This window comes from Heteronotia binoei, chromosome 2 (genome assembly GCF_032191835.1).
Source record: "Heteronotia binoei isolate CCM8104 ecotype False Entrance Well chromosome 2, APGP_CSIRO_Hbin_v1, whole genome shotgun sequence".
NCBI classification, from domain to species: Eukaryota; Metazoa; Chordata; class Lepidosauria; order Squamata; family Gekkonidae; genus Heteronotia; species Heteronotia binoei.
The window spans coordinates 95,747,430-95,772,908 of NC_083224.1; the positions used below are offsets into that span (position 1 = coordinate 95,747,430).

A 25,479-nucleotide genomic window follows, 5' to 3' on the forward strand; every position below is an offset into this window, starting at 1 on the left:
GATAATCTGAACTTGATATCATTGTACCATGCTATTGTTGAAATCTGAGGTAGTCTGAGTTTTAACCACACGACAGCTCAAGGTATACTGGGAGGAAAAGAAAGGATCCAATGGTCCATTGACTTAGATTGGGGCAGCATAGAGCAATTTGGCTTTATATAACTTTAACAAAAGTGGGAGGAAGTTGGCTACCTTTGGTATAAAAGTATTTCTTGAGAGTGCTTAATGTCATTTAGGTCTTTCTTGTGACTGAATTTATATGGGAGTGCCAGGATAAATCATAACTAAACACTGAGATATTGAAACTGTCTAACTCAGGGGTGTCAAAATCATTTGTTATGAGGGCCGGATCTGACATAAACGAGACCTTGTCAGGCCAGGCTATACAATGTAATCCCAGGTAGCGGGGATATAAAGTTTATAAAAGACACAGACAAACACAAATACATATATTGTAGAATCACAGAATTGGAAGGAACCTCCAGGGTCATCTAGTCCAACTCCCTGAACAATGCAGGAAATTCACCAATACCTCCCCCCACACCCATGACTCCTGCTTTTTTATTTTAAACACAAACTTGCATAAAACATTTAACACTCTTGCAGTATTTCATTGCTGATGCCCTCATGCTGACTAGAGTGGGGAATATACATAACTAAACTGGAGTGTTTGTCTACAAAACTAGGAGTCTTCCTCAGAAAAATAACTACAACTCCTATGAGGCAGTGCATTAATAGAGAGACAGCAATGTATAGTGGTCAGACTATTATTTGGGTGGCTTAGGTTCAAAATACCCAGTGTATAAAAGAAAATGTACTGGGTGAACTTGGTCTGGAAAGACATTCTCAGCCTAACCCAGCTCTAGGACTTGCTCAGTAGCAAGGCTAGGGAAAGGGGGAGGCAAACCCAGTTGCACTCAGAACTGCAGCATAAAAAGCCCAAGAAGTAAATGGAAGTAAATAGGGGAGCATTTCTGATCAGCTTGGCGTTTTAGCATAACCCAGGATACCTGGTCTTTCACCAATCACGGACTAGCGGGTGAGGGTGAGGGGTGGCGCTATTCATACAAGAGTATTACTCCTTCCGGGCTCTCCCAGCCCCAATGATCAATTGTATAGAATGTGCCGGTCTGGCGTGGGATGTGGGGGAGGGGTTGGCGATCTAGCTGGTGTACCATCCGCCTAACACACTGGCCAGCGCCTTACTATCCCTGATGGAGGCCGTAACAGAATGGGCATTGGAATACCCAAGGCTTGTGATCCTGGGTGATTTCAATGTCCATGCTGATGACGCGACCTCCAGTCAGACAATGGACCTATTGTCATCCATGGCGACACTGGGACTCTCCCAATTTGTTACAACACCCACTCACCAGGCGGGGCACATGTTAGATTTGGTCTTTGCGGCCGGGGTTTTGGTAGACGATATCACCGCCGAGGCAGTGCCATGGGCGGACCACTTTGCCCTCAAGGCTCGTGTGGATGCTCCATCCCAACCCTGTATGGGCGGAGAGCCTATTTTGGCTCACCCACGGAGTCTGATGGACCCTGAGCAGTTCCAAATGGCTCTGCGGGATCCCTGGCGATTCCCTTGATGATCTGGTTGAGTCTTGGCATGGCCGACTATCCAGGGCCATCAACGAGATCTCACCTCGACGCCCTCTGCGCCCTAATGTTAAGCTGGCTCTGTGGTATACCCCGGAGCTGGGACAGCTGAAACAAGAGCTCAGACGGTTAGAGAGGCAATGGCGGTGTACTCGAGATGAAGTGACGAGAACATCTTATAGAGAGTTTATGAGGTCCTATGAGATGGCAGTCAAAGCCACTAAGAAGAATTACTTTGTGGCTTAGATTGCGTCTGCAAATTCGCACCCAGCACAGTTGTTTAGGATAATTGGGAATCTTACAACACTGCCTGAAGGCAGACCATATGCTAGGGAATTAGAGACTGGCTGCGAGGCTTTTGCGAATTTTTTTGCAGATAAAATCACGTTGCTCCGCCCTGACCTTCCCGCTACATTGGATACAGTACAAGAGCTCGAGGCTCACTTCCTGTCTTCTGGTTCAGTTCTGGATCACTTCGACATACTTAGCTTGGGGGAAGTTGACGGAATCCTCTCTACTATATGCCCAACAACTTGCTATTTGGACCCATGTCCCTCTTGGCTAATTAAATCTTGCCAAAGGGAACTTAGATGTCCTATACGGGACATCATAAATAGATCCCTCTCAGAGGGGCGTTTTCCAACACCTCTTAACGAGGCTGTGGTCCGCCCTCTCTTGAAAAAGATTACATCAGATCCAGCCAAATTGGCACATTATTGGCCTGTCTCAAATTTACCATTTTTGGGTAAAATCATTGAGAGGGCAGTAGCGTTACAGTTGCAGAGTTTTCTGGATGATGCTTCCATCTTAGATCCTCACCAGTCCAGCTTCCGCCTGGGTCATGGGACGGAGACAGTGCTGGTCGCCTTGGTGAATGACCTCCAGAGGCATCTGGATTGAGGTGGTGTGGCAGTGCTGATGTCGTCGGAACTATCGGCTGCGTTCAATACGGTCGACCATCAGTTACTGATTTGCCGCCTCACCGACACAGGGATTTGGGGGTTGGCCTTACAATGGCTTTCCTCCTTCCTTGATGGACAGGGACAAAGGGTGGCAATTGGGGGAGAGTTGTCCCAGAGGCACTCACTAGATTGTGGGGTGCCACAAGGGGCAGTGCTCTCTTCGATGTTATTTAACATCTACATGCGCCCCCTTGCCCAGATTGCCCAGAGATATGGGCTTGGGTGTCATCAATATGCAGCTGACACCCAGCTCTATCTACTAATGGACGGTCGGCTTGACTGCGTCCCAAAAAATCTGGACCTTGCATTGCAAGCCATGGCAGGTTGGCTCAGGCTTAGTAGGTTGAAGCTGAATCCAACGAAGACAAAGATCCTTTGCCGAGGTCGTGGCAGTCTGGGAAGAGAAATTCCTCTTCCAGTTTTTGGCGGTGCACCATTGAAAGTGGCGCACAAGGTCAAGAGCTTGGGGGTTCTACTGGAGCCTTCCTTGCCAATGAAGGCCTAGATAGCAGCCACTGTTAAATCCGCTTTTTTCCATCTTAGGCAGGCGAAGCAGTTGGCCCCTTTCCTAGAGCGTCACGACTTGGCAACAGTGATACATGCAACGGTCACCTCGAGACTGGATTACTGAAATGCCCTCTACATGGGGCTGCCCTTGTGCTGAACCTGGAAGTTGCAGCTGGTGCAGAATGCGGCGGCCAGGCTGCTATTAGGGGTCCCGAAGTGGGAGCACATACAGCCGGGGCTGCACGAGCTGCACTGGCTGCCGGTTGTATACCGGATTCGTTACAAAGTGCTGGTTATTACCTTTAAAGCCCTATATGGCCGAGGACCTCCCTACCTTAGGGACCGTCTCTCCCCATATGTGCCCCAGAGAGTACTGATCTTCTTCGTGGTCTCTGTGCCTCACACTCATGGGATAGTGCGCCTGCGCCGATCCCCGAATCGGTATCTGAAAAAGCCCGGGATTTTTCCGCGCTCGGCGCCAATGAGCATGCGCAAGCGACCCACTGCGCATGCCCACCAGCGCCCGCGCGGCAATCCCGCCAGTTCCTTTCTGACCGCTGCGCTGAGAGGTTTACCTTTCCGTTTCCCCGGTCGGTGAGAAGTTTTTTGGCTTCGCCTTTTCTTCTCGTTTTAGCCCGTTTACCGTTGTTGTTTAATAGTTAGTTGTAGTTCATAGTTGTTAGTTAGTTAGTTAGAAAAAAAAAAAAACGTTTTGTGTTCGCCCGCCGGACGGCCCTTCGGGGCGCTTCGCCCGCGCTTTTCCCCCACTTCTCTTTTTCTCTCTCAGATTGTTCTGGGGAGTTTTTTTGCGGCTACTTTCTATGGAAAGTCGCTGGGGGTTTTTCAAACGCTGTCGTGCGTGTGGGAAGAAGATCGCCCCTCCAGACGGTCATTCCCTGTGTCTACTGTGCCTGGGAGAGGCCCACCGAGTAGACTCGTGCCCGCATTGTCTCCGCTTTTCGAAGCAGACGAGGAAGAACCGGGCGGCTCGATTATCTGCGGCACTGATCGAATCGGCGCTTACACCCCATCGACCGATGGAGGTATCGGCACCGAAGTCGTCCGAAACCCCGGCCCTGGAGCTCGCATCGGTCGATGCGGCTCCGATACGGACTTTGGACTTGCCGGAAGAGCGTGGCTCCACGAAACGTTCCCTTGAGGGCTCGGTGGATACGCCCGCTAAAAAGCGCCAGGAGGACTCAGGGACCCGACCTCCGAAAAAGGCGAAGTCGAAGGAGAAGCGAAAGCGACCCCGCACTCCTTCCCCATCGGGCGGTGCGTCGACATCGACGTCGACAAAACCTCCGAAAAAACCTCGGACGCCTCCGCGCCGTAGCCCAGCTGACCAGCAGCGCCTGTCGGCGTCGGAACAAGAGCCGGAAATCGACTTAACCCAACGGTCTTCGTCTTCGGGCTCCCGTCGTCGCTCCGAAAGCGAATCGGCCTCGGAGGTTGATGCGTCGGCACCGGTGATCGACCCACCATTCAAGCCCCGAGTCAGGCGAGACACATTCTATCCTCCTCAACGCTTCCCGATACCACCGTGGGAGCAACGCAGGTGGCAGCCTCCCTACTCCCGGTACGAGACCTGTCGTTGGTACCCGGACGACTACCACGATTGGGAGCAAGCATCCCAATTTTCATCGGTGTCGAGGGTATCCCATCGGTCTCGGAAGGCCTCTGCGTCGGCGTCGGTTCCCCCGGATCGACAGTTGGTTCCGGTAGATGTGGATCGAAGACCACCGATCCTTCCACCGCGAGAATCGACCCCGATGCTCTCGGAGCACTCCACACACAAGGACTCCTCGTCGTCGGAGTCGGAGAGTGAAGTTCAGGGATTGGAGCCTTCACCGGGTTCCCAGACGGCCGAGGATCTCCCGATCTCGCCGTCGGAGGATCTGAAGTCCTATGGGGACCTTGTGAAGCGGATTGCCGCCACCCTCAAGCTGCCTGTGACGCAACCGGAGCCAGTAGTGGACGACAATGTGTTCGATATAATGCAAAGGAACACATCCACTGCGGTTGCCCTGCCAGTGACCAAGGTGATCCTCCAGGTGGTCAAAGAGCCTTGGGCGCGACCCTCCTCGACGCCAGTCTCATCGAAACGGCTGGACCATATGTATAGGGTCCAAGAGACTGGGGCTGAGTTCTTGTTCACCCATCCGCGCCCGAACTCGGTGGTCGTCTCCTCCTCTTCGAAGGCAAGGAAGGTCCACTCCTCCCCACCGGACAAAGAAGGGAGGAAGATTGATGGAATGGGCCGCAAGGTCTACTCCGCGGGGGCACTCGGCATAAAGGTGTCTAACTATGCCGCCTGCATGGCTAGATATCAGTATGCCGTGTGGGAACAACTTTCCCCCTTCCTTTCCTCGTTAACTGAGGAAAAGAGGGCTGCTGCAACCAGGCTACAAAAAGAAGGTCTCGCTGTGGCCAGACAACAACTGGCCGCAGCAAAACATATGGTTGAAGCCTCGGCCAAACAGATTACGTCTGCAGTCTGTATCCGACGGCACTCCTGGCTCAGGTCTACCACGCTCCACCAGGACACTAAGACCTTCATCGAAGATCTGCCGTTTGAGGGTGACGGGCTCTTCAGCACCACAACTGACTCGGCGCTGCAAGAGTTCGACAAGAGTGTCAAAACCTCTAAGAACTTGGGTGTCCAATCTGCTCCTAAGGCTTCCAAATCCAAGCAATGGTCCAAACCCTGGACCAAGAAGCCTTATCAGAAGTTCTCTCCGGAGCAATGGCGTCCTCGCCCTGCCCAGTCCGAGCGATCACCTTACTCGGGTAACGGCAGGAACCGTTATGGATCACAACCGCCCAGCAAGTCGAAGGGGGTTCGCTCCCAGAAGCAGGGGGTTTGACTTCTTCCAAGCACGCGTCGTCGTCCCCGTTGGGAATTCATCCATCCGCCTACGCCCTTTCCTGCCTGCCTGGGAGTTGATCTCCACAGACAGGTGGGCTCTGTCCATCATAGAAGAGGGCTACAAAATAGAGTTTGTTCAGACCCCAAACCAGTCCGTGGTAGTCACCACTCCCCCTTCCCCACCTCTGCTGGCGGAGGTGAACAACCTCCTACAGAAACAAGCCATAGAGGTAGTTCCACCGGAGGCCAGGATGGGAGGCTTCTACTCCCGGTACTTTCTGGTTCCCAAAAGGGACGGGGGCCTAAGGCCTATCATGGACCTTCGGAGTCTGAACAAATTTATTCTGTACCAGAAGTTCAGAATGGCTACGCTGCAAACAATCCTGCCCCTCATCAATCAGGGAGACTGGATGGCGACCCTGGACCTCAAGGATGCTTATTTTCATGTCAGCATCCATCCCGCGTTCAGGCGTTTCCTACGGTTTGCAGTGGGTGCTCGTCACTTCCAATTCAGGGCCCTGCCGTTTGGACTGTCTACTGCTCCTCGGGTGTTCACGAAGCTGATGAGTGTGGTGGCTGCCCATCTTCGTCTGCAGGGAGTCGTTGTCTTCCCATACATCGACGACTGGCTTCTTGTGGCGAAGTCGAGGGAGAGTCTAACAACCCACATCGCTACCACTCTGCGTCTTCTTGGCACCCTGGGGCTGCAAGTCAACCTGGAGAAATCCCATCTCACTCCCTCAAAGACAGTTCAATTCATAGGGGCTCTGTTGGACACTCAACAACATCGAGCATTCCTCCCTTCGCAGAGAGCGAAGGACATCATCAATCTGGTGCAGCTACTTCAAAGGCGGCGGTGGGGCACGGCTCAGCAGCTCCAGCGGATGCTGGGGTTGATGGCCGCGACGACAAGCGTGCTACGTTTCGCAAGACTGCACATGAGAGGCCTACAGATTTGGTTCTTGCGCCACTTTCGGCCTCTCAGAGACTCACCTCGAAAGAGGTTCACCATTCCACCCGGGACTCTCCGCTCCCTGCAATGGTGGGGAACAGAGAGCAACATCCGTCAAGGGGCCCCTTTTCATCTGCCGACCCCTACAGTAACCATCGCTACCGATGCCTCCATGTGGGGGTGGGGAGCCCACCTGGAGGAGCTGTGTGTGGGAGGCAAGTGGCCACCGAAACTGAGCCGGTGCCATATAAACTACCTAGAACTGCTAGCAGTTCACTTTGCCCTTCGATCGTTCCGTCCACTGCTGGTGGGACAGACTGTGGCATTGCTTACGGACAATACCACTGCCCTGTGCTATATAAACAGACAGGGGGGGACAGTGTCTCGCAGGCTATGCTCACTGGCGATGGATCTCTGGGAGGAGTGTCTCCAGTGGGACATTTTTGTAAAAGCTACACATCTGCCGGGGGTCCTCAACATACAGGCGGACTCTCTCAGCAGGGGTGGAGCCTCCCCACACGAATGGGAACTGCACTGGAGGTTCCTAGAGCCGGTGTTCCAACTCTGGGGCTACCCACAGCTGGATGCTTTCGCCACAGCGCAGAACAAGAAGTGCCCATTGTTCTGTGCCAGGGGAGGTGCGGATCCGGCTTCCTTGGGAGACGGACTTCTACTTCGGTGGGAGGGCTGGTTCCTGTACATGTTCCCGCCCTTACCTTTGCTAACGAGGGTGGTCCACAAGTTAGTGCAGGAGAAGCCACGTTGCATTCTGGTGACCCCGTGGTGGCCCCGTCAGGGCTGGTTCTCGATTCTGCTCCAGCAGTCGAGGGGGACCTTTTACCAGTTCCCGGCAGAACCGGACCTGTTGTCGGCCCAGGGAGGGCACGTGCTCCATCACAACGTGCCGCACCTGAAGCTGACAGCGTGGTTCATCGACCACTAGACTTCTCCACCAGGGTTCAACAAGTGCTCCAGAGTAGCAGGAAACCTTCCACCCGTGCCTCTTACGAGAGGAAGTGGAAAAAGTTCAGTGACTTTGTGGTTGACTCTCCAATGTCACCTGACACTGTTGGGCTGCCCACAGTTTTTGAGTTTCTTTTGTCCTTGGTGGATGAGGGGCTGGTATTCTCATCCATTAAGGTCTATTTAGCAGCTATTTCTGCTTTTCATGATTCAGTTGAGGGTTACTCTGTCTTTGCTCACCCGCAGTCCAAGAGATTTATGAAGGGATTGTTCCGCCTTCATCCCCCGTCTAGATCCCCTCCACAGCTGTGGGATTTGACTTTGGTCCTGGACAAGTTGACTCGTCGCCCCTTTGAGCCTATGGAGACATGTTCCCTGCAACTTTTGTCTTGGAAGACTGCATTTTTAGTTGCCATCACTTCGGCACGTCGTGCAGGGGAGCTCACAGCGATGCGGTGTGACTACCCATACCTTGCCTTTAGAGAGGCTGGGGTCTCTCTGGCCCCAGACATTACTTTTCTCCCGAAAGTGGTTTCCCAGTTTCACCTTAACTTAGAGGTTTGGTTGCCCACCTTTTACCCTAGCCCTTCCTCGGATGAGGAACGCAGACTGCACGCGTTAGATGTTAAGCGTGCCCTCCTGTTTTATCTAAACCGTTCACGGGGTTTTCGTACGGACAATCAACTTTTTGTTTCCTACTCTGCCCCAAAGTTAGGGTCCAAAATTTCTTCTCAGAGACTGTCCAAATGGCTCACTGAGACGATCAGACTTTGTTATTTGTTGGCTAAGAAGCCTCTACCTGGACCTGTTCGTGGACACTCCACAAGGGCGATGGCCACGTCGGTGGCATTCCTGAAGGGTGTGTCCCTTTCCGATGTCTGCAAGGCGGCTACCTGGTCTTCTCCGCATGCCTTCATGAAGCACTACGCGCTGGACGTGCATGCTCAGCAGAGGACTCGGTTGGGAGCTGCGGTGTTGCAAGCTGTTTCTTCAGGCTGACCGTCTTCCCGCCTCCAGGTATGCTTTGCTTGCTAATCTCCCATGAGTGTGAGGCACAGAGACCACGAAGAAGATAGACAGGTTGCTTACCTGTAACTAGATCTTCGAGTGGTCATCTGTGCATTCACACTACCCGCCCTCCTTCCCCGCTGCTGACGGTCTCTCTTCAGTAAAGGGGCTTTCAGCGGTCAGGGAGGAACTGGCGGGATTGCCGCGCGGGCGCTGGTGGGCATGCGCAGTGGGTCGCTTGCGCATGCTCATTGGCGCCGAGCGCGGAAAAATCCCGGGCTTTTTCAGATACCGATTCGGGGATCGGCGCAGGCGCACTATCCCATGAGTGTGAATACACAGATGACCACTCGAAGATCTACAGTTACAGGTAAGCAACCTGTCTATATCAGGTGCACAGAATCGACTGACAATCCTCGGGCCAAAGGAGGCCAAACTGAAGAGTACACGAGAAAGGGCCTTTTCGGTCGCAGCTCCACACTGGTGGAACCAACTACCAGATGAAGTGTGGGCCCTGTGGGTTCTTGATCAATTCTGTAGGGCCTGCAAGACTACCCTTTTCCAACTGGCCTTCGCTTAATGCGTATTTTAGTCTACTACATACAGCCATCATAAACTACCGAGGAGAACACTTGGAATATAACACTGTAAATGTTAATTTTAATTTTGATTGTTTTAATTATAATGGTTTTAATTGGTAAATTATATTGTATTGAGATAATGTTTTACATTGTAATTTTGTAATTGGTATATTTTGTGAGCCGCCCTGAGCCTGCTTCGGCGGGGAAGGCGGGATATAAATAAAATATTATTATTATTATTAAGAAAGACACAGAGAGGAACAAGACACAGGAAAACCCATACCTTAAAAGAAATGTTTTTAGGTGCCAGTGGACTCAAAACTTAGGTGCCAGTGGAGTGGATTCAAAACACACACACAGATGCCTGGGAAGGGGAGAGGGGAGTAGGAAGGAGAGCCAGCCCATATCTGCAAGTAAACGTCTTCTTTAGTGCCGGCGGACTCAAAAGTTAGCTTGTCTCTCTCTCTCTCTCTCTCTCTCACACACACACAAACAGACACATGCTGGGGAAGGAAATAGGTGGAGGGGGGGGGAAGAGGGGCAGAGGAAGAAAAACCGGTTCATATCTGCAAGTAAAGTCTGCTTTGGACTCAAAACTTAGCTTCTCTCTTTCTGTCTCAAACACACAAACACACACAGGGATGGTGGGGAGGGGAGAGGGGTGGAGGAAGGAGAGTGGGTTCATATCTGTAAGTAAAGTCTGCTTTCGACTCAAAACTTAGCTTCTCTCTTTCTCTTGGTCTCAAACACACACAGGGACACCCAGGAGGGAAAGGGGGGGTGGAGGGGAGGAGGAAGGAGAGCCTATTCATACCTGCAAGTAAATGCTGCTTTAGTGCCGGTGGACTTAAGACTTAGTTTCACACAAATAGAGATGCATGGGGCGCAAGAAAGAGGCAGGTGGGTGGGATCAAAGCAAAAAGTTGTTCTCGCTGCTACCCAGAAAGTAAGGCAAAACTGTGGCTGGGCAGTTGCTTTCTGGGCCTTGGGCCCCTTCTGTTATCACTGCCCGGCAAAGCAGCATTATGGTCTGCATCCATTCCCTCCTGGGGGGGGGAGTGTTCTCTCTGCGGGCCGAATTGAGAGCCTTGGTGGGGCGGTTTTTGCCCGTGGGCCAGATGTTTGACACCCCTGGTCTACTTCAATAGTTTCTTCTTAAATTTGCCAGGGATGTTCCTTCAAACACCTTGACTTAGAAAATCTCAGGATCTTTGTTTTGACAAAATTGTCAACAGCTCTCCACCACAAAAGACACAGAAATCATTCATGAGTTTCTTCAAGCCAGTCGAGGTTTGGCAGAGGAGAACTAAGTAACTGGCATATAATAACTTTGGTAGAGGATGATTTGCTAAATATAGTACATGGGTATTATTTTGCAAATTTGAGAAGTTATTTATATATAAGTTGAATAAGTGTGGAGCTGCACCTTTTTCAATTCTTATTAATCTTGGAAGTGAATTCATATTAAAAGTTTTTAATTGTAGAACATGCCCAATACATAAGTTCTTAATCTGGGCCAATAGCCACTTTGGAATAGAGATGGAGTTCAACTTTTCCCAAATGAGTATAGGATACTGAATCAAAAGCTGCTCAAAGGTCAACAAAGGCAGTGAAAATAGATTCTCCATTAGTTTTGATGCAATCAAATCACCCTGATGCAATATTTATGCTTGCTGGTGATTTCAATGCAAGGATTGGTAACAACGGTAGTGTCATCTGTAAACCCAGGGCTGGTGTGTGGGAGTAGGCAGGATCAGTGGCTGCCTAGACCACTACCAAGCCTTGGGGATACCGCTAGGCACCCCCTTACTCCCCCTTGCCCCTGTAGAGCACTCCTCTGAGCCTGCCTTAAAGACAGGCTCGGAGGAGCACTACACAGAGCACTACGAAGAGTGTACTGTAGCGAAAGCGGCAGCACTCTTGTGCACCACTCATCACTCCCTCTCCCCACCCTGTGTGTCATCATGCAGCACATGAGAGGATTACCGTTAGGGGAGCTTGCGGGAGGAGGGGGCATGATGTGGGGGTTTGCCTAGAGAGGCAGAACGCCTAGTGTCGGGCCTGTGTAAACCTGATGTATGCACTGTCAAAGCATCGAGTTTATTAGATCTCTCCACTCACTGAATCTCTAAAGCTCCTGATATAAATTATTCAGGGATCAAGATATCAAATTTTGTGGCTAATTTAGGCTTTAGAATTCTGAATAGTGACGACCCCACCCCCCTACTTCAGAGGTGGCCAGCGGTAGCTCTCCAGATGTTTTTGCCTACAACTCCCATCAGCCCCAGCCAGCATGGCCAATGGCTGGGACTGATGGGAGTTGTAGGCAAAAAAACATCTGGAGAGCTACCATTGACCACCCCTGCCCTACTTGATTTGGACAGAGTGTTTACATATTGTTCAAATAAAGGAGTATAATAGATCATTTTATTATTTCAAAATACAATGTAGATTTGGTAAGGAAATTCTCAGTTGGGCATTGTTCGCTAGCAACCATTCTCCACTTCAGCTCTCTTTTTTCTGACATCCCTTTCAAGTTTAAAGGAAATAAAATTACAACTGTTACAATTTGTAAAAAGTGGAATTCTCAAGTGTCTAGAGACTGCCAGAGAACACTGGGGTCTGGAGAAGCTAAAGTATTACAAACTTCTGAATTCAATCTGATAATACAGAGAACTCTACTGAAAAGCTAGAATTGATTGGCCTTTTCTCTTCCGCTTTAAAAAAGTCAATTAAGACACATAGAACACCAGTGAAAAATAGCTGGTTTGACCATGACTGTCAACAATACAAGTTAGAACTTTAAAAAGCCAATGCTATGTGGAGGAAGTTTGGAACTAAGGTTATTCCTCCTTTCAAATCGTTGTTATAAAAACTTAATTCTAGCTATAAAAGAACAAATTATTCAAAAACAACGAGGCTCATGTGAACATGAGTTATAGGACTTGGGCCCTAATTCTGGTTTATCCTCCCTCAGGATCAACTGTTTAATCAGTCCATCCCTTAATACAGTCCTCCTGTCTCCACAGTCTGTGTGCTCTATCTTTGAGAAGTCTGTGAAGACCCTGCTGGATGACTTTGCACCCATGGTGCCTCAGCTATGTGAAATGCTGGGTCAGATGTACAGCACCATTCCTCAAGCATCTGCAATTGATCTCACAAAGCAGGTAATCCAAATTAGTGTTAGAGCTCCTGGAAGATGTCCAACTGTGAGAGCACTCTTGCCCACCTAATGCTCTGGGCTTCCTCTTTTCATTTCTTTCAGTACAGGAATTATTCAAAATGTGTTATTTTCTTTGCTTTCCTCTCACCACTCCCATGCACAGAAAACTGAGCAGTAGTCTAGTAGCTTGTTTTTTGCTCATTGACTGCATATGCAGGGGTCTTGCTGATATTGGTTTAGTCAGCTCCTAGCCGTCTAGTTTCAGTCACTGATGCTCTGATTAAGTATCTGGAAGGATGGGGTGTTCTATACTCCTTATGCTTCATTTTTTCTTACCTTTGTCTTTGCAGCTGGTTCACATCTTTGCTCATGAGCCTGCCCACTTTCCACCAATCAAGGCACTCTTTCTGCTCGTCACATCAGTTACACTAACACTCTTTCAGCAAGGTAGGTGTACTTTGGCACCCACATTGTGGTGTGGTTGCCACACTGGGAGTAACTTTTCCTAGCCTGACCTGTTTGGTTTGCCTGAGGATGCCCCTCAGGTCATGGCAGTGTCCAGTTCAATATCTCAGGCTTCAGTTTCTTTAGCTGGTACTACTAGAAGGCCAGAACTAGAAACACTTGTGGACATGTACAATCTGGCATGCTTCATCCTAGGTAATTTGCCTGAGGATAGTTGTGCTTTTGTGTTTATTTATTTATTTGAAATACTGGTGATTCTGTCTTTCCCACGTTAACAGCAGCTCAAGATGACTTACAAAATCCAATATACATTGGTATTATCCTTCCCACCCCCACCTCAGCTTCTCAAGGCTAGAGGCTTGCCCCTGTCCTGGCAAACTGAGTCAGTTTAGAATCCTGAAGAAAGATGGAATCAGTTGTTTCCTTTGCTTAATGCTTGGCTTCTGGTAGGAAACTAGAATAATTAGGAAGTGTGTTCTGCTTCTTCCACCTTAACATGTGACCGTATGAAGCTGCCTTATACAGACTATTAGTCCATCTAATTCAGTACTTTCTCTCCAAGGTCTCTAGCAGAATAATGTCTTAGTCCCTGATACCTGGGATGCTTTAATTAGCAATTCCAGGGACTGAATGTGGGATCGTCTGCATGCAAAGCCTGTGCTCTCCCTGTGAGTGACAGCCTCTCCCTAGATCCATCCCCACTTCTTTGCAGAGTCACCCATGTTGATCAGTCCAAATAAAGGACTCTGTCCCACTTCTTCCTTGCTCTCATGCTCAAAGGATTCTTCCTGCTACTTTTTTGAGTCCCTGTTGAGAGTTTGGGTTGCATCTGCTTCCATGGAACTGCAGTACCAGCATCATGCTAGTTCCCATTGAGGGGACAAGGTTTGAGTATGTGTACGGTTCCAGTAAAATACTAATGGCACAGAATGAGTGGCAGGGTTTCTGCTCCTTTTTCCAGATGCATGGGTGAACATGAAACTAGAGGGGAGACAATAGTGCTTGGAGTGCTGCCCTGTTATAGCCTGGCTTTGGTAGATATAGCTGTGCTGTTAGCACAGAGGAAGAGGATCCTGATCATAGCAGTACAAATGCTGCTGGAGTAAAGATGGTTACCAACAGCATTACTAAGCCAACCTTTTTAGGAGAAATTGGCTTATTTCCAACTAGTCAGGCCATCTGGGCATGGGGGAAGGTGAAGTATTGTTAGGACTGCCTATCAGGAGCTCCAGTGAGTTTCCAAGAGAGAGCTTGTAAGGCTTTGTGCCCTCTCTGCATCTAGTGGATTTATCATTATCTCTGAAGACATCTTTCAGGACCAAGTATTTCATGATGAGAACATCCATGTCTCCAGTCCAAATGTGCTAGCTCTCCAGGTGAAACTGATATCCCATTAGCTCTTGCTTTGCCTCTCCTCCTTTGCTAGGGTGCAACAAGCTCCCCATTCCTATCCTTGGTGCTTGGCAGGGGACTGTGGGCAACAGGCCCATTCCTTTGCACTTTCTTTCTGTTCTTGGGTTTCCAAGCTCCATGATTTTTGTATGTTTTGTTTCTTTAACTTGCTTCTAGCTGCTCATGTGCCTGCCCTCTTCAAACCCCCCCTGCACCTTCCCTTCCTGCCCTTACTCCTGTTTTCACTTGTAAATTCTTTCTGTATCACATAACTATATGATGTTGAGTTGCTGTTTGTATGATTTTTCTCTTCAGTTACATCTTTATTATATTTTTAGGGCCCAGGGATCATCCTGATATTGTTGATTCATTTATGCAACTCCTGGCACAGGTGTGTTTTAGTTTCTTATTCATTCACTTTCTGTTCTCTCTCTTTCTCTTTTTTAATTCAATTTAAACCTATTTTAGCTTTCTGTTGACAACGTTTTTTCCTTTTAGTTGAATATTGAATTTCTCCATCTGTTTCTGTGGAAGTTGAAAACAAAACATTCTCCTTTTCATAGGTCTGAGTTTGCCCCTTCCTTTCCTTGAGGGGCTGTACCAAGTGATGCAAGAAGGCTTGTAGGCTGGGTTTTTCTTCAGGCTTTGTGCTGTGACCTGGTGGCACAAGATGGGGCTGCTGCAAAATGGCAATTGAGACTGAGAGCTAGAGCAGTAGCATTCCTGGTCTCTGAGTTTGTGTGCATGTATTGTCAGCCCTAGCTGAATGTGGACAGGTCCACTGTCTCTGGGCACTGGGTGGGAATGACATGGCATTCTTGGGTAACCTGGACTGCACCTGAGGGCATCTGATCCAGAGTCATCTGATAAAGGAAAGAGAGGGCAGGGGAGCCTAAGTCTGTGTCTATGCTTAACCTTAAAACCAGTTTGGACTCTGCCCTCCCACACTGCCATCAAGATTTCTCAGCTCTCATTTCTTTCATGTTATGAATCTTTTGTGCAGCCTTGTCTCTAATGCTGTAGTGGTGTCATTCACAGGGCAGTGATGGTGGAGTATGAGCTGCACAGTGGCTGGTGGGCCTGGAGGAAGAGACCCGGTAAACTTAGATGTGCAGCCCCTAGATTGGAAATAAGTAACAATGCTAGGAACTGTGGAGGTGGGAGGGCTCAGCTTTCCTGATTATGGCAAGATGCTGGTAGTGGGGTTGGTTTATTGTACCTATACAGTTTTCATATAGTGTGATGTGGAAAGTATCCAAGCACTTAGCCCCCCCTTGTGGCAGTTTACACATCTAGCAGACCTCAGTGTAATAATATTGCCACTCTCACATACTTACTAAAATTTCAGAAAAACTGGAAATTCTGACATTTAACATTAAATTTATGAAGATTAAATTTAACCAAAAATAAATCTTAAACTAGATATTACAGCTTGAAATTATTATTTTGAAATTTAACCTCAAAATTTAAATCTGAACTGCTTATTTTTGTCATCAGATTAAGGGGATCCTAGCAGTCAATATTTATTTATTTTATTACATTTGTATCCCACCCTCCTCTGATGGGCTCAGGGTGGCTAACAACAATTAAAAAACAGCATAGTGCTAAAATAAAATCACAATAAAGTCATTAAAATATTTAATACAATTTTGTACAATTTAAAACAATCCTTCCGTTTCAGTTTACATACATACATCATTTTATTTGTATCCCGCCCTCCCTGCCGAAGCAGGCTCAGGGCGGCTAACAGCATTAAATCAATACATTAAATACAATGGTTTCGAACAATAACTAATTTAACAATTTAATTAAAATTCTAAAATTAATAAAATTGATTCCCTAAAGTCCAAGATGCTGTGATTAGTTCTTATTGAGTACTACATGCAATAATGATGTTAGGTGTTGTTCAGTGCTCTACATTTATATTGGGATGGGTTCAAATACCAATGCTGTGGGATGGTGGAATATTGGTCACCTCCCCATAAGATGTTAAATGCCAGCATAAACAATTCTGTCTTGCAGGCCCTGTGGAATTGTGGCAAGTACCAAAAGGCCCTGATGTTTTTGGGGAGGGCATTCTGCAGGGCAGGGGCTGCCACCGAAAAGGCTCTAGCTCTAGTGGTGGTCAGCCAAACTTCTTTTGGCCCAGGGATCATGAGGAACTTTTGTGAACGTGATTGAAGTGCTCTCTGAGGCTCATAAAGGGAGATGTAAAATAGTAAAATGACTAGAATATTTTTCTCCCAGGAGAGAGGGTTATATGTAGGAAGCTGTGGAGAGAATGGAATGTTGTGATGGAGGAAAAACTGAGGGAAAATATCCAGTCTGACCAAAAGGTGCCAGGAGAGGGGAAAGGATGGACTGAGAAGAGAAATCTATTTGGTCAATCATATGACCCACTGAGGCATAGTCTGCTTGCTATGTTCTCAAGTTGCTCCCTAAAGACCAGAACATGTGGGACTAAAGAAGCTGAGGCCGTATCTCCAGCCTACATTGTTCCTGAGGAGAAATAGCCTGGTATTGTATCAGGGACAAACTGACACTTAAATGGATGGGATTTCAGTGGGTTTGGAACAATCTTGTCACCACCACTTTTTATAGGATTGTCATCTTACCAACACCAGCCCCTTTCTCCCTTGTTTGAATAACCTTTTTGTTCCTTTAACTGGGATAATTTATGTGAGAAAAATCAGGTCGGAGAGTATCTGGGTTATGGGATCTGGACTGATGTACCTGCTGTTGCCTTTTAGTATATTTTACCCCAACCAGGATATATGAAATCTAATGACCTGCAGAGACTGCACACTAAACCTGGAACCAGTGGCATTGTTATCCTCTCCCATCCCTTCATGTTTATGAACCCATTGCTTACTCCCACACCTACCTCTCACAGCCAAGTTGTGAAGAAAATGGGATTGCCCAGCTATCACACTGATACCAAACAAAAACATTCATGTAATATACTGGAAGAAATTTGCCAACACATTCACTGAAGAAATTTTTGGGAAGCAGGTTTTCTTCAGTTGTCTTGTGAATATTTTTTAAAATTCCTATTTTCAAGCCCTGATTGCTGAAATTAATAATAAATATTCAGGCTGTACTTACAATTAATCTGAAAACATATGTTTAACATGTCTTTCAAATGTCTGACATGGTCTTGTTCAGTACAGGAGATATTTGATTGTTCCACCTCAAAAGTCTTCTCCAATAGACACCTGGAGTCTGAGGACATTGTCTTTTGTACAGCACAGTGTCATTTTAAATGTAATCTACTTGAAAGAGATGATTCCTCAGCAGCACTGCTGGCATAGTGATGTGCCAGCTCTCTCTTCCTGACTTACCCAGTGTATGATATTCCATTTGCCTGTGATAGTCATTCTGAAGTTCTTTATCTCACTTTTTGTGGCAGCAATTTGCAGGACAGGAATTTTTTTGCAGACAAATTGATTTTGTCCCAGCTTTTCTCACAAAGAGAACAACTTTTTCCAAAATGGTTTTTAAAAGGGATTGGATTCCCCAGACACCTACCCAGAGAGGGTAGGAAAGTTTGTGAAGAATGAGAGACATGTGGAACTATTATTTTTCATGTTTGATTTTTCCCATTAAGAAGCCTGAATTTTCACAATTTTTTACAGTAAAATGAAAATTCTAGAACTCTTCAAACAGTTTTCATTCTACCATCCATAACTGAGCAAGGAAACCCAGGTGTTCTTTTAGCATGGCAAAAAGCTGCTGATGTGCCTTATCTCATCATCTAACATCCATTCCACTGGGAGAAAGTACAGAGGCTTGTAAGGCATCAGACCCATATGTTCAATGTAATTCAACCCTAGTAACTTCAGCCTGTTTCCCTTGCTCTGTCCTAATCACATAGCACAGCCCACAGTAAAATACTGGCATTCTTACATATTATCAAAGGGCCCTGAAATAAAGATATGATGTAGCTATGGGCTCTAGTCTAGACAGAACACAGGCATTGGGATGACAATAGCTGCTTACTTAGTAATTTCTTTATTCATATATGTTTGTTTGTATGTATATATAGGCCTGCAAAAAGGAAGAGAGATATCACATACATACATACATATATATAAGGAAGCTGTGCTGGTGACGACTCACTTGCCCTCCTTTTGGCTGAGCTGTGTGTCACTCAATTCCTCCAGCCCCAGGACAGACAAGGTTTGGGCCACTAGGGAAGCTGCCTTTGCATCCTATTGGCCTGTACTGCCAGTTCCTCCATTTCCCCTCAGTGACTGACTGACTGACTGACTGAATATTTTATTTACAGTCAAAGGCCATTATTTACAAGCCACAAGGCCATTAACCATAACACGTCCTTATTAAAACCTTCAAAAATATTCCAAGAAGCATATCTGATCATAAAAACCTTCAGACCTTATAAAAATCCAGAAAGTCTAAAATGTCAAATATCAAAGTCTATAAAATCATATAAATCATACAGTTCAGGCAGGTCATACAAATCATTCAGAATCGTGTTTCTTATTGTGGAATTTTACCAAATGGTAACAGAATTTAGCTATTTGTCTGGAGACAAGAGGATTTTCATCAGTTAAAATTTCTCCAGGCAGGCCTTGTCTGCATCCACTTTTGTTCTGTCTACAAATGGGGAAATAAACTTATCCCTATATACTTGATGGGAAAGACATCAAAAGAACATATGGATTATTGATTTCACTTCTCCCACGGAGCAAGGGCAACATCTGTCTTCATATGGAATCTTCCTATATTTCCCATCTAGCACCTTTGAAGGAATAACCACATATTGAGCCAAAGTAAAGGCTCTTCTATAAGATGGCACCTCCAATTAGGTGAGGTATTTGGCTATCCTCATGACATGTTTGAGCTCAATAGGTGCTAGAAAAGAAGGGGCCTGTATTAGGTCCCATTGTCACTCTATGTCACAAACTTTTTGTTTGGTAATACTTTTTGCCTGGGCATTGTTCTGTGCCAAAAGGTTCTCGGATGAGAGTCCTATACTTTGCAAATTGGTTTTAACCAATTGCAACCACTTTAGCTGATAAGAATCTTGAATTATTAAAGGGAAAAGGCCTTTTTTATTTGTATGTATCTTAAGGCATTGATATGCCATGAGTAACAAAATTCTAGCTTCAATTCTCATTTGCCCCATTTCAAGTCATAAAGGGCATTTGGCACACCTGGCAGTAGTTGCAATGACTGTTGCTAGGCAACCATTCCAAGCTTGGTTCTGTCAGTAAAAGGGGGGGGGAGGCCCTTTCCTGGCCTATTTTGGCCTTTGAGAGTGAACTCATTGGGGGCTAGTCCTGACTAGGGTTGCCAGCTCCAGGTTGGGAAATTCCTGGAGATTTTGTGGTGGTATCTATGGGAGCTAGAGTTTGGGGAGGGGTGAGGCCTCAGTTGAATATAATGCCATACAGTCCACCCTCTAAAGCAGTTATTTTCTCTAGGGAGAGAGAGATCTGTTGTCTGGAATTCAGGTGGATCTTCAGGCTCATCCTGGAGGTTGGTTACCCTAGGCCTGGCAGCACCCTTTGGGTGATTTGATGCCACCTGACTGGCATGATTTAACTAGGCCTGTCTGCTTGCTCCTGTTCAGCAGCAACCCCCTATGACATCCAGTATGGTGTAGCAGTGCTTCAGAGCAAGGTCTGCCAGGCCCAAGTTCTTGCTGTGGAAGTTGCCTGGGTGATTTTGAACCAGACACAGACTTTCCACCTAACCTACCTCACAGGGTTGTTGTGCAGATCAAAAGGGGTAGAAAATGATGTAAGATGCTTTGGTCCCCACTTTGGAGAAAGACTGTACTTTCACCAGGCTTTCAGCTGAGGCAGTGCACGTCACTTGTTACCGGCCTCCCCTCTTCATTCCATTCCAGTGCTATAAGATCTGCTGGACCTGGACAATAGGTGATGTCTGTGAGGCAGAACCTGCCATTTTAGTCTCTATTGTCATTCTGTAGTTTTAGATTTTATATATTTTAAATTGGTCTTTTATTGTTTTTTTTACGGTTGATTGTTTTCATGATGTAACCCACCCTGAGTCTGTTCTATAGGAAGGGCGGACTAAAAATCAAATAAATAAATAAATAAACTGGCCTCATTCCGTGTGTTTATATCTCCCTCCTTTTGGCAGGCCCACAATTAAAACAATTTATAGTACAATCAATTCTAAAATATTCAATGAAGTAGTCTTGGCTTGTTAAACAGAGAGGCTTGAGGCATATGCTCAACTGCTGCTAATGAAGTCTGATGGGAGCAGAGCCTAGAAATTTTGAAAAGACTGGTGCTACCAATGAGAGAACAGTTCTCCTTGTGACCAGCAACCTTTTGCTCAGATTTCTGTAGTTCTTGGAACGGGCTCAATGGATGGTCTAAACACATGGAATTAGTGGTTTAAGAGTTAGGATGTTTCTCTGGCAATCAAGATCAAGTTAATTCATGTCATACTACTCCCCACTATTATGTCTGTTTGTGAAAATTGGGCAACAAAGAAAGCTGACAGGAAGAAAGTAATTCAGCCCCTTGAAATGTGGGGCTGGAGGAGAGTTTTACAGATACCATGGACTGCCAAATAGACAAATAAATGGATTCTAGACCAAACCAAACCTGAACTCTCCCTAGAAGCTAAAATGACTAAATGGGGGCTATGGTACTTTAGATATTGAAGATGATGATGATATTGGATTTATATCCCACCCTATACTCTGAATCTCAGAGTGGTCACAATCTCCTTTTACCTCCCCCCCCCTCCCACAACAGACACCCTGTGAGGTAGGTGGGGCTGAGAGAGCTCTTACAGCAGCTGCCCTTTCAAGGACAACTCCTGCAATAGCTATGGCTAACCCAAGGCCATTCCAGCAGCTGCAAGTGGAGGAGTGGGGAATCAAACCCAGTTCTCCCAGATAAGAGTCCGCGCACTTAACCACTACACCAAACTCTCACTTCAGTTTATTTATTTATTTATTTATATTTTGACTTATATCCCGCCCTTCCCACCGAAGTGGCTCAGGGCGGCTTACAACATAATAAACTTACATAATTTTAGCTTAAAAACATTTACATAAGAAGATTAAAACAATAAAACAATAAAGTTTAATCGCTTTAGTCATATTATGAAAAGACAAGAGTCATGGGAAGACAGTAATCCTTGATTCCATCAAGGGAGCCATGGCCTCTCAGTTTGCAAGACCTGAAGATGGCTGTTAATGATGGGACATTAGCAGAGCAATCCTACGCACTCCGAAGTAAATCCAATTTTGTTCAATGGGACTTACCCCCAGGAAAGTGTTTTTAGGGTTGCACTGTGGTTCATAGGGTCGCCATACGTTGGAAGCAATTTAATAGGTATTTAACACACAACATAGGGCAAAGAACCTATTTAGGGGTATTCTTGTCCCAAGCTCTTTCTTATTCTGGGTTTTAGATTAAATATTGAAAATGGTCTAGTTTGAGAAGACACAGTTTGACAGACCACCCAAGGTTTAGGGTGACTAGAGGGCTATTGAATTTCATGTGACCCTTCTCTGGTAGTCACTTGGCTCACTATGGAATATAAAGATTTTGGAAGACGTAACAGATTTAATAATATTTGTTGCTTATGTTGAACAATAGGTGGCCCCTATCCAGGATAACTTCACGTTGCTGGGTTAAATGATCTCGCACTCTGCCCCAGGCAAATCACGTTATACTTACACAGAGATAGCTGAGTTCAGTTGAAAGATTTTTTTTCACACTATCATTTAGTAGTGAACATAAAGAGCTGAGATACCAGATCAAACACAAGGGTCAGTTTGCTAGAATGAGATTATTGGGCAAGTAACTAAATTGCTTGTTCAATAAACAAGTTGTAACACATGAAAATAATTGTTTGTTTTCTCTCTCACACTCTAGATATATTTACAACATTTATATCCTGACTGCCTGCCCAGTCAGGGGAACCAAGGTGGCTAACAAAACAAGCACAATAAAAAAAATATAGTCCTTTCATACTTTTCCTTACAATTTCATTACTTTGTACCCCAAGCTCTAGTTTTAAACTAGTCAAATCCTTCTGGTTTCTAAAAGTTACTCAACTAATGCATTTGCTATCATAAAATCAAATAACTGTTGCCAGTATGTCAGAGGAAAAGCAGAATGAGAAAAAGGGATTATAATAACTTTAATTATCTTTTATTGAGCCAACTCTAATGGCTTAAAAGGTCAGCACTGAGCTACTGAAAAGTTCTTGTTCTGGGAAAGATGTCTAGAAGATATGGATGCATGGGTGCTTACAAATCATATCTTACAAATCATACCACTGCTTTGAGATGAAGGCAGATCATGAGTATGACAGAGGAATAATTTTTGAATTCCGAACGTATTGTGCATCAGCATTGAGTTTCCTTTAACTTAGCTAATGGCCAGTCCACAGTACAGCTTCAGAAGAGATCTATGAGTGCCCAGACAGATCTCCCAGAAACTAATTTCTGTGTGCTTTAATTGCATTACTCTGAATAGAGGATTTTTACACAGTAAGGTAATGGGCTACAAAAATGTGCAGGAATGAGCATCTTATTTAATCTTCTTCTTGGCCTTGTTATTTTTTGCCTTTTGTGCCATGTAATATTAAATCTGTGTATCAGCAAAGCATGTTTTCTATTTAATCAGCTGTGATATTTTAAATAAGCGTAAAAAGGTGCACATGCAGGGTGACAGGAAAAGCAAAATGTTCTGTAGTGAGGTGGTAGAAGAAAATACTATTAAGAAAAACTGTTCAAAGACTTTCAATACTTGGTGGCAGTATAGAAAAATGTAGTGATCTGGGAGGCAAACACAGAGCATAGGTTAACTTTCAAATTCAGTGCTGCTTTACTAATGCATGATGGAGAGGAACATATGTCATCTTTCCTTTCGTCTGGGTTTTTGGATGAGGGCAGTATTGTCACTTACTACAGAGAAAGTTGGAACAGGGTGGACAAAAGGTATTGCAACCTCTGTTTGCAGCTGTGAATAACATCAGTATGGTTCAGTTGACTGCCACAGTTGGCAAATGGTTTGTCATCTCTGGTGATGGTGCTTCACAGAAAGAACACATATTTTGCATGGTTTAGTGGAGGAAGTTCTTGCTGACCAATGAGATAACCATTTTATGAGGATACCATGGCAGATACCCCTTTTAAGGAACAGGAGTGTAGTTATGGCTGCTGTCCATGGTTCTGAAACAAAATTTAGGCTTGTAAATATCTTGGCTATACTTGCTGTCTCTGGTGCTGAAATAAGCTAATTTCCAGAGTGGTAGCTGTGTTAGTCTATTGCAACAAAATTTTAAAAAAAAGGTTTGGGGGTACCTTTATAAACTAACAGCATTTATTTCAGCATGAGCTTTTATGAGCCAAAGCCAACTTCTTCAGAGGCATATTACTTCCAATTTTGGTCCATCTACACTGGCCCCCAATTTGTTTCCTGTTCCAATTCAAAGTGCTGGTGCTGATCTTTGAAGCCCTATATGGTTTGGAACCAGCATACCTTAAGGACTAACTATCATACAAACCTACCTGACCACTACAGTCATCTTCTGAGGCCCTGTGTTGAGTGCCATTTTCCTCTAAGGTTAGACATGTTAAAACCCAACAGAGGGCCTTCTCAGTTGTGGCACCAAAACTGTAGAACTTCCATAACAGAAATTTTTTTTGCCTCCTCCTATCACTGCCTTCTCCTGGCAGGTGAAAAGGCTTTTTATTTGTCTTATGTTCCCTCAGTGACCCCTCCTTCCTGCCCTATGTCTTTGTTGCTGGGACTGTGTTTTTTGTATATGAATTTTACACTTGATTTTAAAGTGATGGTTTTGTAATGTTCTGTTTTTAATTGTTATCATCCTTGGTGGCCCTGATTGGGCAGAAAGCTGGAATATAAATTCTGTAAATAAATAATAAATATTGGAAGAAAAACATTTTGTAGGCTTATGTAAGGAAAAATAGAAAAGGATGGGGGGAAAGGATGAGCTGAAGTCAGAAAAAAGGCTTGATGTGAATGTCATATATTTTTCAATTGTGATTCTCTGTATAAGGAACTGAAATGAACTAAATTGTTACACATAATGGTAGGTAAGAGATGCCAGAGGTTCAGCCTCTCTCATGTGGTATAAATAAAAGTGTAATAAAATAGGATAAACAATAATCAAGGAAGAAGCAACCTGAGACATAAGAAAATTGACTACCTATGATATAACATATTAAGGAAAGTCAAATTAAATGTTTCTAAAAAGTGGGTCCTGTTGAGTTGTTAAAATTACATTGAGTGAGAAAACTCAAGTCTCTATTTAAAGCAGGATGTTTAGTTCTAATTCAGGCATTTTGCCCTGTTTTCCCTTTGAATTTTTGTGGAGTTTTGAGTTGCTGTTTTGTTTTTGTAGGACAGTGACTTTCCAACCTGCAACATTATGTTCAGAAAGATTAAAATGTTCACCCAGCTATTTGTTATATCAAATTTTAGTTGATTCTCTCACATAGGGACCCACCCATTTGCTGAGCGTAGATCCTAGAGAAGGTATTGTTGGCACATGTGCTATCTACTGTCTATACTGGATAAATAAGTCAGTTCATGGTGTAATAACTTTTGTTAGTTTTTAAGAAACTATTGAACTTCTGTTGTAGTTTGCTGAAATATGCGGTCAAGCATTATATACAGGGCACAAATAAAACAGTGAAAAATGTGCTATTCCCTTTTCCTTGAGGTCTAGACATGACTAAATAGCTAAATAAAGCAGAACCCATACTTGTGAATATTTTTATTTGTAGCAAAGTGGAACTCCTATGAGTTTGTATCTGGGTAATGTTTCAATTGCCTGTCACTTCAGAGTCTCCTAGTCAACTGGGGTCCTAGGTATCATATGAACATATGAAGCTGCCTTATACTGAATCAGACCTTTGGTCCATCAAAGTCAGTATTGTCTTCTCAGACTGGCAGCGGCTCTCCAGGGTCTCAAGCTGAGGTTTTTTCACACCTATTTGCCTGGGCCCTTTTTTGGAGATGCTG

General features: G+C 45.5%; 1 protein-coding gene across 2 annotated transcripts in view; it reads left to right on the forward strand.

Moving 5' to 3' along the window:
- IPO13 (importin 13) overlaps positions 1-25,479 on the forward strand; it is a 119,243-nt gene that overhangs the window by 88,325 nt on the left and 5,439 nt on the right. For both annotated transcript variants that reach the window (XM_060231672.1, XM_060231673.1), the window contains exons 13-15: positions 12,477-12,614; positions 12,961-13,057; positions 14,806-14,858. In XM_060231672.1, the coding sequence (XP_060087655.1) occupies positions 12,477-12,614; positions 12,961-13,057; positions 14,806-14,858 (288 nt within the window). The remainder of the gene's footprint in view (positions 1-12,476; positions 12,615-12,960; positions 13,058-14,805; positions 14,859-25,479) is intronic.